Source organism: Gopherus flavomarginatus, chromosome 3, assembly GCF_025201925.1.
Source record: "Gopherus flavomarginatus isolate rGopFla2 chromosome 3, rGopFla2.mat.asm, whole genome shotgun sequence".
NCBI classification, from domain to species: Eukaryota; Metazoa; Chordata; order Testudines; family Testudinidae; genus Gopherus; species Gopherus flavomarginatus.
In genome coordinates this window covers 161,549,241-161,566,063 of record NC_066619.1, presented here as the reverse complement: position 1 = coordinate 161,566,063, position 16,823 = coordinate 161,549,241, and the positions used below count along the sequence as shown (strand labels likewise).

At 44.3% G+C, this 16,823-nt stretch overlaps 1 protein-coding gene across 3 annotated transcripts; it reads left to right on the top strand.

The window, feature by feature from the left end:
- Positions 1-72: 72 nt before the first annotated feature.
- LOC127047907 (estradiol 17-beta-dehydrogenase 11-like) lies at positions 73-11,305 on the top strand. 3 transcript variants are annotated; one of them, XM_050946811.1, is made up of 9 exons: positions 73-202; positions 1,780-1,873; positions 3,299-3,702; positions 5,115-5,222; positions 6,554-6,685; positions 6,871-6,977; positions 7,719-7,856; positions 8,148-8,264; positions 10,855-11,305. In XM_050946811.1, the coding sequence occupies exons 3-9, from the start codon at positions 3,493-3,495 to the stop codon at positions 10,949-10,951; spliced, it is 909 nt and encodes a 302-aa protein (XP_050802768.1). In that variant the 5' UTR covers positions 73-202; positions 1,780-1,873; positions 3,299-3,492; the 3' UTR covers positions 10,952-11,305. The 3 variants fall into 3 exon arrangements, with proteins under 3 accessions (XP_050802768.1, XP_050802767.1, XP_050802766.1); XM_050946810.1 differs by lacking the exon at positions 1,780-1,873 and having other exon boundaries at positions 73-489; XM_050946809.1 differs by lacking the exon at positions 1,780-1,873 and having other exon boundaries at positions 73-515.
- The last annotated feature ends 5,518 nt before the right edge of the window (positions 11,306-16,823 follow it).

Sequence of the window (16,823 nt, the reverse complement as noted above, 5' to 3'; positions counted from 1 at the left end):
TGCACCTATCGAGCGAGCCGCTGTGACGTGCTGACGGCACTTGACTCCTCCCAGTCCCACCGCCAGAGTAGCGAACGCCCCTTCCTATTGGCTGAGGTCTGCGCAGCGGTCGGGAGCTGCGCACGTATTCACGGCTTCTCAGGCCTGGCGTCCTGGAGCAGAGATCCTTCCGCGAACTCTCTGACTCCATTCTAGGCTCGTGGTGTGCTGCCGAGATTGAGAGAAAAATAGTCCCCGTTGGGTGTGCTCCACCTTGTGCAGAACGTGTGGGGGTGCCGGAAGTGCTGTGCACCAGGGCCAGCGCGCACCCATCTCTGCCATGGGGCACGTGTGGGGTCCCGGCCGGGGCAGCTCAGCAATAGGGTTGCCAACCTTTTAATCACAGAAAATTGAACTACTCCCCGACCCCCCCTTCGCTAAGGCCCTGCCCCCACTCCATCCCCCACCCTCGGAGGGGGTGAGGGCTCTGGCAGGGGGTGCAGGCTCCAGGTGGGGCTGGAGATGAGGGGTTTCAGGTGCGGGCAAGGGCTCCGGGCTGGGGTAGGGGGTGGGGGAGTGACTCTGCCTGGGAATGCAGACTCTGGGGTGGGGCAAAGGAGGGGGTTCAAGGCTGGGGCAGGGGGTTCAGGTGAGAGAGCCAGGTGGGGGTGAGGTCTCTGGGGTGTGGCTGGGGATGAGGGGTTTGGGGTGCGGCTGAGAGGTTTGAAGTGCGGGAGGGGGTGTGGCTGGGGATGAGAGGTTTGGGGTGAAGGAGGGAGTTCGGGGCAGGGGGTTCAGGTGAGCAATCCAGGTGGGGGTGTGGGCTCTGGGGTGGGGCCCGGGATGAGGGGTTTAGGGTGAAGGAGGGGGATCAGGGCTGGCATAGTGTGTTCGGAGGGGTGCAAGGTACAGGAGGGATTTTGGGTGCTGGAGGGGACTCCAGACTGGTACAGGGGGTTGTGATGCAGGAAGAAGTGTGGGGTCCCAGCGGCTCTTCCCATGACTCCAAGGAAGCAGCTGCCAAGTCCCTACAGTGCAGCCTCTAGGCGTATGGGTGGCCAGGGAGGCTCCGCACGGTGCCCTTGCGGTTCTGGCCCAATGGGAGCTGCGGAGGCAGCACTAGGGGAGAGAGCAGTACGTGGAGCCTCCCTGGCTGCCCATGTACCTAGGGGCCATGAGGAGCTGGCAGCTGGCTCTGGGAGCCGTGCAGAGTTAGGGCATGCAGGGAGCCCACTTTAGCCCCGGGCCCCTGCTGCACTGCCGACTGGACTTTTAACAGCCAGGTCAAAAAACAGATGTCCAGGGGTGGGTGCGTCTGCATGGGTACCAGGGCTAGCAGGGTGCGAAAGCATGGCAGGTTCAGCATCCCTACTCCTGCCCTGTGGTCTTGTGCTGGACAGCGAGCCCACACAGAGCCTGCCACGCCTTTGCTGTCCTCGGTTCCCGTGCAGGCTGGATTAAAGCAAGTGTGAGCATGTGACACAGTTGCACCCCAAATTGCAGCATGGAGCATAGAAATATAGGGCTGGAAGGGACCAGCAGCCATCCAGTCCATCCAGCTGTTCTGAAACAGAACCATGTAAACCTAGATCATCCCTGACATGTGTGTGTCTAAACTGTTCTTAAAAACCTTCGCCGACAGGGATCCACAATCTCCTTTGGAAGCCTACATATCCCATGAGAGAGTGGTCAGAGAGTTCTCAACATTTTTCATAAAGTGCTGCCAACTCTCCTGATTATATCACAATTTCACAGCATTTGGTTTATTGGATTTACATATTTGGTATTTTCTCTTAAAAGCGACATTTTCTGAAATCAAGGGGTTGCCTGAGAATCCAAGCTTGAATTTGGATATCGCCTAGCGCAATGGAGTCCTGGTCCATGACTAGTCTTTGTAGGTGTTATGATAAAACAAAAAGTAAATACTGTAATTTATGAAAGTAATTTTCTGGCTCTCATGGTTGCAGAGTAAAGTTTAGGAGTACTTGTGGCACCTTAGAGACTAACATTTATTTGAGCATAAGCTTTCGTGGGCTACAGCCCACTTCATCGGATGCATGCAGTGGAAAATACAGTAGATAGATATACACACACACAGAGAACATGAAACAATGGGTGTTACCATATGCCAACAAGAGTGATCAGTTAAGGTGAGCTGTTACCAGCAGGAGAGAAAAAAACTTTTTGTAGTAATCAAAATGGTCCATTTGCAGCAGTTGACAAGAAGTTGTGAGGAACAGTGTGGAAGGGGGGAATAAACCTGGGGAAATAGTTTTACTTGAAAACATAACTGAGTTGCAGCCTAAAAGCTCAAAAGGCAAAGAAAAAGGAACCTCAGGTGTATTATTTACAATTTCATAATTTTTAAGACAATCTCATGATTTTGAAGGGTGTGACTCATGATTTTTGAACACTTAAGATTGGTAATACATGGATATATTTGGGACTCCCATAACTCAACAGCATACACAGGCTTCTACTTCCCCCTTTAAGATTCCCTTATATTTGTATTTAGCCTGAAAACCAAAAAAAAATCCCATTGCAAATTTTTTTTCTTTCATGTTGAGACACTGAATGATCACATTATGATGCAATGTAATATTGCCATCTACCCTGAAAATAAATAATTGAAAATTCCTAAATTATCTGGGGAGTTAAAGGCCTATCAGCCAGTCACTGATCTCCAGCAAAATAATGGAACAGCCAATACAGGACTCCGTTCTGATTCCACAATTCAAGAAGGATGTTGATAATGAGGTTTCAGAGAACAGCCACAAGAATGTTTACAAGGTTAGAAAACATGTCTTACAGAGAGAGACTCAAGAAGGGCACGCTATTTCGCTTAAAAGGTTATGGGTGACAATCAAAGTCTGTAAGTACCTAGATAGGGAACAGAAATTTGATAATAGATGGATCTTCAGTCTAGCAGATAAAGTTATAACAAGATTCAATGGCTGAAAGCTGAAGCTAGACAAATTCAAACTCAAAATCATATTTAACAGTGAGGGAATTAATCACTGGAAAATTTACAAAGGGCTGTACTGGATTCACCATCATTAGAAATTTTAAAATCAAGATTGGATGGTTTTCTAAAAGATATGCTCTGGTGTAAACAGTTAATTCTGAGATAGTTTTATGCCCTGTGTTATACAGGAGGGCAGACTAGATGATCACTGTGGTCCTTTCAGGCTTTATAATCTATTAATCTGCATCCCACAAGGTCATATATTAGAAGACACATTAAAATAAAGACAATCTTATTTGTTAGATTCCAGGCAGGTTTCAGCCCTGTCCTCATTATCTGTCTCTTGCTGAACAGGTTGAATGTCATTGATTTGGCAGTGAGGTAGTTAATTTCACAGGTACAGAAAACTTTTCTCAGTGTCACATGCACATCAACAGCAATTTTTCCAGCCACTGACGGAGCTCTTCCTGGTCTCTGAAAAATAAATAACGTACAGTGTTTTAAATAGTGACTAAGTGTGAATCAAAGTACTGAAAGTCTGTAGAAAAATGAATCTCTTTATGGAGCTTTTGTTGTTTTTACCTATAATAATTTACGCCTACATAGAGGCTTTTGTGAAGCTTTTCATTTCTGTGAAGAGGAAGTCTGTCAGTGGAGAGCTTGTTCTCATTACCGGTGCTGGTCATGGAATTGGGAGAGCTACAGCCTATGAATTTGCCAATCGACAAAGCAGATTGGTTTTATGGGACATCAATAAGGTAACACAGTAAACTTTATCTCCAGTACCACCCCACCCTGAAATTATTGTCTTTTATCAGAAAAAAGGAGGTTAGAGTAAAACCTGTCTATATACTATACATGTAACTCTTCTGCCTGGTAGTGTTGGCAGCAATAAAGGATGGGCTCAGTATGTAGGGGGCTCTCTTAACAAGGCTTAGCCATTAGTCATCCCCCATCAGCCTCCCCATTATTTTTACTAAAAATCACAGGTCACGGGCTTCCATGAATTTTTGTTTATTGCCCGCAACCTGTCAGTTATTTTTAGTAAAAATAACTGTGACAAAATCTTAACCATGAGCAGACACCTGCCACACAGTACACTGGGCAGCGTCCTTTGCCTCAGTTTCCCACCTTGCAGTGTGAACATCTCACAATGAGTGCTCCTTTAACACATTTTAGTCCTTTCCCCCCCACTTGCATTCGTTGTCCAAGGTCAGTAACATTCCCCAGAATCCAGGTTTGCATTTGGGTTGGTTTATCTCGCACAGCAGAGAAAGGATGAGCAATGCCTCTGCGGCTGCCAGCAGTTACTGCCATTGCTGGCCGCTTGCTGCTGCTTCTTCCACTGCTTGCTACTGCTGCTATATCTGCCACCACTCGCTGCTTGCTACTGCTGCCGTTGTTCTCTCTGTCACTCTTGGCACCTCTGGGATGCCATGTTCTAAGGTTCTGCCACTTGACTACTAAAGGGAATTTTAACCCAAAAAAGCCAAAATTGATCACTTTGGCAAAGCAGTTCTGTCTGCTGAACACCTAGGCAGAATAGGTGAGACGCAATGCTCCTGAAGTCTTTACCCTCAGTTCATGGCTAGATGGCAGGGGGAGAGTTCATTCAGACCCTGGCTTACATCCACATTCTCACAAGTGCTCAACATCCACATTTGCCTCTAATGGTAGTCAAAGCACTGATTGGTATGCTGTGTGTAAGTAGAATGAGGATTTTGTGCCCCTTTTAAAAGACTTTATGCTGTGGTTCACATAAATGTTCACTTAAATGGAATTGTAGTCAACATGCCTGTCTGTTCTGTTTTCTTTTAAAGGGACACCATGATCTTGAAATCTAGTCAATTTGGTGGAGGGGGGGAATTAAAGTATTTTCAGGTTCTGAGTCCCTTAGATGATTTTGATGGTTCTACAACCATATTTCCTGTTTTTAACATGTTTTCCATTGCTGTATGACATCAATGGAGAGAAAAAACTATTTAACAACAACAAAAAAATACGCCCCCAGTCATGCAAACTTTTAGGTCTGATCTGTACTTAAAACTTAGGTCTACATAGCTGCAATGCTTAGAGGTATGAAAAATTAGTGGACCGACTGGTGCCCTAATAATAGGATCCAGTCCAGGCACCTCTGAGAAACTGTGATTTTCACCTTTTTCATTTATAGCATGGCGTTGAGGAAACAGCTGCAGAGTGCAGAAGGCTGGGGGCCACAGCTCATGCTTTTGTGGTGGATTGCAGTAAAAAGGAGGAAATCTACAGTGCTGCAGAGAAGGTAAGACTGCAGTGTGCATGTCCCAGAGATTACCCAAGCATGCTACAGTTTCATTGAAGATTGGGGAACAGAAGCGCGGGATACCTGTGATGTTTTGGTGATCCCCCAGACCAGTAAGGGGTTCCATCACCACCTTCCTTGTAACTTTGTGAGCCTCTGTGCTGTGCAGCTATGGTTCAGATTCCTGACAACAATAGCCAGTGCACAAGCATAATGTCTCACGCTGGCTTCTGCCAGCTTAATTACTCTCACAGGGCAACACCAAAGCCCTTTCAGTCCCAAGTATCCCGAGGTCCATCCTCCCCAATTTCTTCACTACCAGACACTCAAACTTTTCCCTTCTGCCTCCGGAGGCATGAAACCAGATACCAGTTTACTTTGGCACACTCCACAGTTTACACACCAGGGACCTGTGTGGGGTGAAAATAAACAAAATGTTTATTTAACAGAATAAACACAGATTCAAAGATGAAATAGTAAGAGAGAACAAATATATACAAGTTACATGGAAACTAAACATACAGAGACAGCCTTTATACTTCCATAGTAGATAAAATCCTTTTCCTAACACGAGTTCCCTATTATCTCTGAATGGTTTCCCAGTGTACATCCTAGTCTGGATATGTATGTCATAATGACCATCAAGTTCAGAGCATCACCTGCTTTCATACTATGCTTTTATAATACAATAATACAGTGTGCATTCTACTGATCATTTGGGAGGTTTAAACCTTCCGTTCTCCCTTTGGGGTATGTGGCCCCTGTTTATCACAGTACCACAGTCACCTCAACTTCTGCAGGAGGAGTTAACCAATAATTAAAAGGGAAAATGTCTATTCTAATGCTTTTCTTTATGTTTCCCCTTCAACATCATGCCTTTTCTGAATTTGCCCCTTGGATTGTGCGCTCTTTGGAGTAGGGACCATCATTTTTTTAATATCTAGTCCAGTACTAACAACACTGTGGGCACTTAAACATAGAATTTTGTATTAAAAGTACTATAATTCTATAGATGAGTTAAACTAATTTGGGTAACTTTCAGCATCTTTTGAATGTAGTTTTTCAGAGCTCTGTAATTAATACTGGAGATTGATTCATATTGAAGCACCAAATCTGCAACAAGCTCCCTGGGGTGGACTTAGAATTTGCATAATTTCCTCTGATGAATCCTGACTCTTTTGGTGATTTTTCTTCTCTGCAAAAAGCAAGGTTCTACAATAGGCTGAGGTTCAAAAGTTAAAACCAACTAAACTAGTTGGTATAACACTGTCAACTCTACAATTCCTAGCTCTGCATGTAACTACGTATTTAAATTCTTTAATTTTTAAAAGGTGAAAAAAGACATTGGAGATGTTACCATCTTGGTGAATAATGCAGGAGTGATTATAGCTGCCGATCTGCTGTCAACTCAGGACCATCAGATACAAAAAATGTTCGAGGTCAACATTCTCGCTCATTACTGGGTAAATGTCACTAGAGTATCAATGTGTTAAGTTTAATAAAATATATTTTAACTATTTAAAGACAATAAATACTTTAGTTTTAAAATGTACTAAACAGTGACCTACATAGAAAATACATTTCTCTCTTGATTGCTCTGTTGCTGTCTGTCACACACACTTTTTCTTTCTTTTTAACTATTTTCAAGACTGCAAAAGCATTTCTGCCAGCTATGATGAACAACAACCATGGCCATATTGTCACTGTTGCTTCAGCAGCTGGTCACTTGGCAACTTCTTTCATGGTGACTTACAGGTATGTGATTTTAAATTTCAATCTCCTTCACTATTTTTAAATTTTTGTTTCCTACTGACTCACAAGGGCTGTCCTTACAACCGACACCAAAGATACTATTCCGATTCTAAGAGATTCTTGGAGAAGTAAGTGCTCATGTACAGTATTACCCTAAGAGCATCCCTGTACCAGAAAGTAAGGGGCTCCCTGGTATCTAGCAGTGAATTTCAGCTGGCTTTTGACCAGCTCAGTGTACCCCAACTCCCTAATGTTATAATCTGTATTTAAAAGGTCTCATGTGATATGTCACTGGAAAACTAATAATTCATTGATCATTAATACTCTTGCCTAATGAATGTGCAGTCAACCTACAAAGGATTATGCAGATGTGCTGAAATTAGAACTAAAATGTGTTTAAACCAGCCACATCAAGGGGAGTTGATAAACAGGTTTTCTCCAGCCAATGGGAAATTGAGGCACAGAGAGTGGAAATGACTTGCTCAAGGTCACCTAGCAGGCCAGTGGCAGCTCTGCCGCCCAGTCCAGTGCTCTAGCCACTAGGCTACACTGCCTCTTGGGAATAAAATCTTGAGAAGGAAAACTTGGTAAGATGACATTACTGAGCCAGCTGATCCTACTTGAAAGCCTACTGATGAATTGTGTAGACAGTGGAGCTGCATGACAGATAATTTTCTGCCTATGTCAAAAGTAACTGGGATTGGGAACTGTTTTTCAGCTGGATCATTTGTAATTCCCTTTCAGTTCAAGCAAGTTTGCTGCAGTTGGATTTCATAAAGCCCTAACACAAGAACTTTCTGCATTGGGAAAGGATGGAATAAAAACATCATGCCTTTGTCCTGTTTTTGTAAATACTGGCTTTGTCAAAAATCCAAGTATGAGGTAAGATTTGAAAAGCATTGAGCAGTGGGAATCTCAAATACCTGCCCTTATCAGTGTCTTTTCTGAATATTACACTTTACTCATTTCCAGGTCTGGTGCTCTGTTCAATTATGTAAAAATGAAGATAATCAATACATAGTATCTCAGCTCCATAATGTCAGTTAACCCACCTAGTTGTTATATTTGTACTATCTTGATTCATCAATATTTAAAGCATCTTAGTTTAAATTTATTGACCCTAATGATTCCATGATATTCAATACTACTTTTAACATGTGCCTTTCATTTCAGCTTAATGAAAGTTTTGGAGCCAGAGAAGGTTGCAAATAAACTGCTAGAGGGGATATTGACCAACCAGAAAATGATTTTTGTTCCATCATTTCTGAAGATACATCTAATATTGGAAAAGTAAGTATAGGAAATATTAGAAAACAAACTCTAGTTATAACTATTTCTTAATGTGCAAATGTCTAGATTTTTTTTTCTATCTTGAAGTTTTGTTTCAGAAAAACACTCATTTTACTACAGTGGAACCAAATCAATAAAAGAAAGTATAGCAGAGTGGCAAGCCACTTGAATGATAAGTGATCAATAGAAAATGAAACCACCCTGTCTTTACTTGATAAGTATGTTGATGTCAGATAGTTGTTATCCTCCTGTGAAAGCAAATATCTGCACCAGAAAATGTTTTACAAAAAATATATACTAAGATAGTCGTCTTCAGATATGCTAAGGGCTGTCTTAAAGAGGTGGGTGATCAGTTGTTCTCCATGTGGACTGAGGGTAGGGAAATAAATAGTCAACTTAATCTCCAGCAAGGGAGACTTAGGTTAGATATTATGGAAAGCTTTCAAACTATGAGGTTAGTCAAATAGTAGAATAGGTTACAAAAGGAGGTTGTGAAATCCCCATCATTGGAACAGGTTAGGCAGACATCTGTCATGAATGGTCTAGGTGTACACGGTCCTACTTCAGCATGGGGAGATGGAAAAATGACCACTTAAGACTTCCTCCAGCACTACATTGCTGCTATTCACTGTTTTTAAATATAACAATAGCACTGTCACAAAATAGTTTGTCAGGACAGTGTCTCTCTCTGTGATGGTACTAATAGCTCTTGCACACAAAAAAAGGTTAGTTGAGTCCCCTTTTCATTGGCTCTGAGGGGTCCCTTTTGCAGTGGAACCAACGTGGTTATAAGTGCACAGAGGGACAGATTTGTGGTTAGGGGATATGCAGAGGAAGATGCACTTTCTGTAGAGCATAGTGTCCCCACTCTGCCTCAGTGAGCAGAACGTGAGGCATGGGCATCTCGGGGGAGGTCAGAAGTGGGGCCAAAGATCCTGCTGCGTCACAATCTTCCTGACCAACATTTCAACCTTCCAGGCCATCAGTCTCATAAAGGCTAAAGTAGCTTCTTTGGAACGGCTCCAAAACTGCTCTACAGCCTAGGAAGCAAGATTTCTCCCCTATACCTCCCCTTGCACTTCTGCCCAACACCCAACCTAGTTACAAGATTTGCCCCAGAGTGCAGATCCAGCACCAGGTACTGCATGTCAAATTAGCTAATTCAGAATAACATTTCCAATTAACTATTTCACTGTTTGATGAAACACCACTGAGTAGAGCACAGGATACTTAAACTGATGTCACACTCCACAGAAAAAGTCTTTGGCTACGTCTACTTTTAAAATGCCACAATAGCACAGCTGCCATTATGCTGCTGCTGTAGCATTTCAGCGTAGACGCTTATTACAGTGAGGGGAGAGGTTCTCCCATCGGCATAGATAATCCACCTCCCCAAAAGGTGATAGCTAAATTGACGGAAGAATTCTTCCATCACCCTAATGCTGTCTACCCTGACAGTTAGGTCAGCTTAACTGTGTCTCTCGAATGCAGATTTTTCACATTCCCGAGAGACTTAGCTACACTGATGTTATTTTTGGCTACATGTGTCCACAAACATTTGATTTGATAAATCCTAAGTTTTTGTTAGAGTTTGTCCACAGAAACATAAAGTTAGAGACAAACTGGGGTGTGACACAACCCTGCTGCAGACTATCTATGTGGACCCTGCTGACGTGCATTAACAGTTCATTAATGTGCCATGATTAGTCCCATTTCAGAAAGGACTAGGTTGTTGATTCATTTTTACAATTTTAGATTTATGAGCTAAAAGCCCTCATTATACTGAGTAATAAGAGAGCTAACATGGCTAAAATGTGCATGCAGCGGTGAGGACAGACAGAGTTACAAACTTTTGTCAGCTGTACAGAAGAGGTTATTATTAGATAAGTTTCAAGGGTGGCTTATAAAATGACCCACATAATCTCAAAGTTTCTGAAGCCTCGAGAATTCAGGGTTTAAGGTCCCGCCAAAGCCACTAACAGTCATTGATATAACCTAAATTGAGAATTTTTTCAAAATGAAATTACTGACATTATTTTCTTGGGACCCAATAGTAACCGGAAATGCAAAAATCCATGGGAGGAACACTAGAGGGAGGAAACTTCACCTGACACTCTTCACGTAGCTGCCACCAAATCACAACCACAGAGTGTGAGGGCTTGCTTCCCTGTGAGAGAAAGAGGGAATCCAGTATACACATCCTTCCGCAGAAGCACAAGAGCATCCCTGCGCCTCCAGCAGGGGAGCCATGTCGCCACAGAATGCTGCACAGGCAGTAGCCCTTGGAATCCCCACGAAGGGAGGCAGATTGTGGTGGAATGGGGCTGCACTCTAGGAATAACATATTTTAGGACTGTTTAATTCTTTGGCCATATTCTCCACAAGGGGGAAGTTATTTGCATACATCCAGCTCCCCCTGGCGCTCCCACTCTGGCCCCAGGCCAGCATGTCCTCTTTCCCATTATCCCCCTTTCCTATAGCAGGAGGGAGTCCAGCAAACAGAAGTTCCGTGGATCCTGGGGAGATGATCGCACACAGTTTTAAAGTTTCTAATCATTATTTCAATTAAATGTTTCAATCTCTCTTCCAGGATTCTTCCAGAGCATGCCTTGGCAGCATTGTACAAGCTGCAGAATATTCAATTTGATGCAGTTGTTGGATACAGAAACAGGGTCATAAGTGATTAGGTCATCACCCTCCCCCTCAAACCGCACAGGCTGCAGATGATTCATGTTTTGAGTTCAGATCAATTATTCAATATTTTGATTCATTCAGAGAAAAAATGGAAGACTATCACTTGCCTTCCCACAGCAGCGACACTTGATAAACACTGCTCTGAGCATCAATGAATTTCTGCAGGTAGCTGGCTGGCTGAGTTCCTATTACAATGATTATTTTAATGCTTCTGGGATTTGCTAGTATTGTGTAATTAACTGAATATGTTATGGTGCTAAGAGCTTTAGGTGGAAATCTTTTTATCATTTTAAATCTAAAAAATAAAATAGACATGCACACATGGATTTGTGTATGTGACAACAGACTACGCAGGAGCGGTGGAAAATGCAGTCCTTCAGACTGAATGTTGCTTAATTTTTTGGCACCCAGATGTCATGGTGATCCTAGCTATTCTGTAAAGGTTCTTATGCCACACTCATCACCATAGTATCTGAGCACCGAAGTCGTGCATTGACTAACATGACTGCCACATGGGGGAGAAGCGCGTGTACTGGAGTGTCTTGTTTTGGGAGAGGGTTGTGGGTTTTCTAGCTGGAGGAAGGGGGGATATTTTTTAAAACTATGCACATTGCTATATATTTATGTTGGAGAAGGTAAGGTCAAAGAAATGTGCCTTGGTCTTGGAGCAAACAGCAGTGAGGTTTGCAGTGGTTCTTACTTCCAGGGGGAGTTCACTGCACAGTCTCAGACCAGCCCCAAAGAAAGTTCTGTCTCCTGCATGGACAAGCTTTACCCTTATTGTAGAGGGGTCCATTGTGCAGAGGAATCTAGATGTCTGCATATCCTGGGATCAAGCCGTGAAGCACTTTGAAGATAAGAACTGAGACCGTGGACTTAATTTGACATTATATGGGAAGTCAGTGCAGAGAGCAAAGGACAGGTTTGATGTGCTCACAGTAGCCTATGTTGCTGAGAAGATGCAATGAAGTTTTTTGTGTTAGTTGGAGTTCCCTAAGCACGGAAGGCTTCATGCCCAGGTTGGTTTATCACGTTGCTGTAGTCCAGCGGAGAAGTGACAAAATTATGAATAACTGAGGCCATGCTGTACATGAACCCTTGCCACTCCTTATCACCATCTACTCCTTTTCTTCTCTGCTTCCATCCTCTCCCATCAAAAGAAGGAAGTATTGTCTCGGCAGTATTCCGTGTCTCCTTGAGAACTGCAGAGAGAGACTCAAAGGAGCTGCTGGGGAAAAGGATGCTACAGTGAGTCCAGAATTCCTCTCTGCATCAGATGGAGAGGATTGTTACATATCAGATTTCAGTAAAAATCAATTGTCTGAGCACAAACTAGGAAGTCACCTGCAAATAGCCATTTAGTCCATGAATGATTTCGGCCGCACACCTGTGTAGAGGGGAAAAATGAGAAATCTGGTACTGTACTGCTTCAGATCACACACATTTTGATGTTTCACTGTTAGCTTTTGTAGAGAGAGACTCTTATCTTTGTTTCTTGCTTGGAGCCAAACACTTGGCTAAAACAAAAAATCATAATTCAGATGTAACTCACACGGTCAAAGCATGACTCTTTATCTCAGTCTAGTGGTTGGAAAAAAGAACTTTATGGACCTAATCCTTAAGCTTCAGAGGTTGAGGTTCATGGTTTTAGATTGAGATATCAGAAGTTCAGTCCACACAGTTGATTGTTGCCCAAAGCCACCCAGGGAGCCAGTGGCAGAGCAGGGAATCGAATCTGGGTCTTCTGAATCTCAGGGCTTTTGCCTGGGATCTGACTCCTAAGATCCAAGCCTCACAACTCACAACATAAAATTAAAACATATTTGTAAGCTCTGGTATTTGTAAGTTGTAGTGTTAAAAATATTACTCTCTCTCTCTTTCAAACAAACAAACAATTTTCAGACTACAAAGGCATTTCTGCCAGCAATGATGAGAAACAGTTAGAGGTAGATTGGCTTCAGTAGTTGGCTATGATATAATCAGGTATCTATAGCTATATTTTAGTGTTGATTTTTTCCATGTACGTAGGGGAGTGTCATAACAACCTCTTTCCTTTCTCTCAGCTGGCTATGGCCAAAAGATGAAAATAACTAGTTCTCTGTTGGATGAAGGGTGGAAGCAGAAATGCACCTTCTTCTTATGCTGCATATTTCATTAACATACCTAACCCCAGCCAAGTCTGATCCTCTTATTTCCTCCCTTTCCTTCTCTCTTTTATTATAAAAACTAGTAAAAGGTGCATTTACAGAGTCATAAAATGGAACCTGCATTTTTTGAAATACGATTAGCTTGTGGCTAGAGCAAAATACACTGAAATGAATGGGAGTCCATGACAGGGCCAGCTAGAGAGAAAATTTTTGATAGGAAGCCCATGTCAATTGCAAAAAAAAACCTTTGGGGTTTCAGGGTTTATTTTTCAAAGGGTTTTGTGCAATCACAACACCCTTCCCACAAAACAAGCAAATCTTTCTAGTTACGTTCCCTGCCCATGGCTTAAACATCGCCATTTATCAACACAAAACTGTATAAGCAGCACAGCAGAACTTCCTGTCCAGGCTTCTAGAGACCAATAAATGGTGAAGACTTACAAGGGGCAGTAGCTAAGCTTGATAGGAGCACGGGTGACTGGAAGCACCATGGAGGGAACTCATGAATAGGAGAGAATTTGGGGAGTTACCAGAAAGGTTGCTGAGTGTTGGACTGACCACTTGGAGGTAAGAGGTTGTTTAGGGTGGATTAGGGAACCAGGGAGAGTTGTTTAGGGTGAGTAAGGTTGCTGGGCTATTACATCCCTGCTCCCCATTAGCCTCCTTCAGCTCAGCTAATTAGGTGCTTGTGCTCAAACAATTCAACCACATCCCAGTCCTGTCCCACCATATAACCCTTGTCCCCTCCATTAGTTTCTGTTCTCATTCCATTCCCCACATTGGGCCCTCACTGCCCCAGCTCCCCTGGTAGAGCAAAACAAGGATGTGGTTACAGAGACCACAGGCCATTCCCCCTCTAGAAACGGGGGAGCTCAGGCCAGCAGACAGATCAGGGAATGGCAGAATGCTTCAGACAGAGGGCTCTGGCCACAGCATTATACCATGCGTAATTAAAATAGTGCAGTTAAGGCCAAGCACTCCCTGCCTGGACAGGAAAAACGCAGCCATCTGCTCCACTGTTGCATCCTCCGAGCTGCCTGCAAACTGGCATTGGGAACAGAGAGCAGTCTGAGCGGGGTAGAGCAGCTGCCTTCAAGTTTGGCACCAGAGCAGTGCTGATGCCTGGGAGGACTTTCTGCAGAGGAAACCCTGATCAATGACCCCTGGACACCTGAGACACCGGCAAGGCCTCAGGAATTCATGTGGGTGAAGTTGGCCGCAGATATGAGTGTCATGCCCAATGCATGACACTTGCATGGCTAGAAGCTCCACATAGTGGTTTGAAATTCAGAGGTTAGCATCTAAAGCATTTGATGTTTTGTTGTGAACACTTTCTGTAGAAAACAGATAAAGTCTGATTAGTTTAAGGTTTTGTTACAAGGTTGAAACCTCAGATAGGGTTCACCTAAAGATTTGCTAAGGGACAATTTATAGTTCAAGTGAGCCAGGACTAGCATCATTTTGCATTAAAAGACCAGAGAAACCATCAGTGCCCCTTTCTAGGTACCAAGCATTGTCCCAGTATATCTGAAGATTGACTCAGTGGAGTTTACACTGCTGTGAGCAAGAAGAAAATCATGTCCCTCATCCTTTTTGTATGTTGAACAGTTAAATATTGAACTATATGGTGCCATTAACATAGTTTTCTGTTTAGAGTACAAGCAATTTTGTAACCTGTAAGAAACCAACAGGAAAGCAGGATTTCAATTTCCATAATAGGTGTGTAATGTTTCCTCGCTCTCCAGTGGGGAGGGAGGCCACTCTGCCTCATTGAATTGGGTGGTAGTCCTTGGGCTCCAGTCGCACTGGCCGGGCTGAGCTGAGCCTATGGTTCTGGGCCTGTCTAACAGAGGCAAACAAATAATCTGGGTTTTTGTCCCCCCCTTTGGGTGGGGCAGCGCCTTGCGTAGACTCTAGCTCCCAGCCCCTCAGCTGGGGCTGACAGCAATTAACAGTCTGGGGCCCTAGCCCTCAGGGCAGGGCCGAGCTGATAGCAGGCTGTGGCCTAAGCCTCCAGGCCATGCAGCCAGCAAACACACAGTCTCGGTTGGATACAGATGAGCACCCACACAGTCTAGGGGCTCGAGAAGGGTTAAGCAAGGGTTCCAATGCCTAGTTCCAGCATGGTATGGACTTCCTGCTCAACTATTTCGCATGTGTGGCATGGCAATGGCCTTGTGGTCTCTTGCACAACTTCGTCAATATGCTATGCTGGACGAGTGTGGTCTGTCCTGGCTGTGCCAGGAAGATAGTAGGGAATGCCTTCAACAGACTCCAGGCTTGCCTCAGTTGCTCCTCACTCAGGGTGTCCCCCAGTTGTGGTCCTTCCGAGACAGGTGGGTCTGGGAACTTGGGTCTGAGGTCTGGCTCCGGATGGTATAGGGCAATTAACAGTCCCTCATGCTCCCACCATGCCTTTAACAAGTTGACAAGCTACACCGGTCGTTTTTTCTTCTGGTTGGGTTGGGTTAGGACACTTCAGAGCTGACCAGCCCAACCTGGTGAATAATTTCATAAGGCCCCTGCCAGCATGCTAGTAGCTACAACTCGGAGGGTAGTAGGAGCAACACCCTTTCGCTGGGATCAAAGGTCCTTCCATGGACACCCTTGTTATATGTCCGCTCTTGGGCTTTCTGAGCACTCTGCCAGTTCACTCTCTCCAGGTTCCCCACCATGGTTAATTGATCTTGAAGCTGCTGGACATACTGGAGAAGGCACTGTGATGGAGATGGTGCCCATTCCCAATTTTCCCACATAAGGTCTAGCAGCCCCCTCAGCTACTGACCATGTAACAACTCAAAGGGGGACCTTCCTGGGTGGCCAGTAACAGGGGTGGGATAAGTTGGTCCTACTGGCCAAAATATTTTGGAGGGAACTTGTGCATCATTTCCTTCAGTGTCCAGTTAAAACACTCCACAAGCCCATCCGCCACGGGGGTGATACATGGAGGTATTTTTATTCCCAGGAGGCTACAGATTTGGCAAAGGAGCTTCAATGTTAAGTTAGTCCCTTGATCTGTCAGAACCTCCCGGGGAAGGCCCACTAGGGCAAAGATTTTCAAGCACTCCATAGCAGTAATTCAGACTGTGATGTTTCAGAGGGGGAACACTTCCAGAAATCATGTGGCATAATCTAGGATCACCAGGATGTATTAGAATTCCATGACACTCTTCAGGAGGGACCACACAAGGTCCATAGCGATCCTCTCGAATGGAGTGCCAACTGCTGGCAACGGAATGAGGGGCACCCTCGGTACTCCTCTTGGGACTGCTCATTGGCACTCAGGACAGGAGTCACAAAAGTCTTTCACCTCCCTGTGCACTCTGGGCCAGAAGAATTGGACCAGAACTTGTGCTAGGGTTTTCTCAAGGCCCAGTTGTCCAGCCGCTGGATTGTCAGGGGCAAGCCGCAATACTGCACGTCGGTGGCACCGAAGTACCACAAACTGGGCTCAGCCTTCATGTGTCCGAGGCTCACAGGTGGTCTGATAAAGGCATTCACCAGTGAATTCTGATGATGATGGTGGGTGATCACTCATTACCGAGTACGATCATCTTCCAGTTATGGGTCCTCAGGTGGCTAATAAGTGCTATTACGATGAGGGCAGATGTTTTCAGGCTGGTTTCCTTCCTTCTGCGCCTCTTGTCCTCTTCAGCTTGTTGGCAAGCAAGTTCAAAATGCAGGGGACCATCATGTAGGACTTCACTCCATTTTAGTG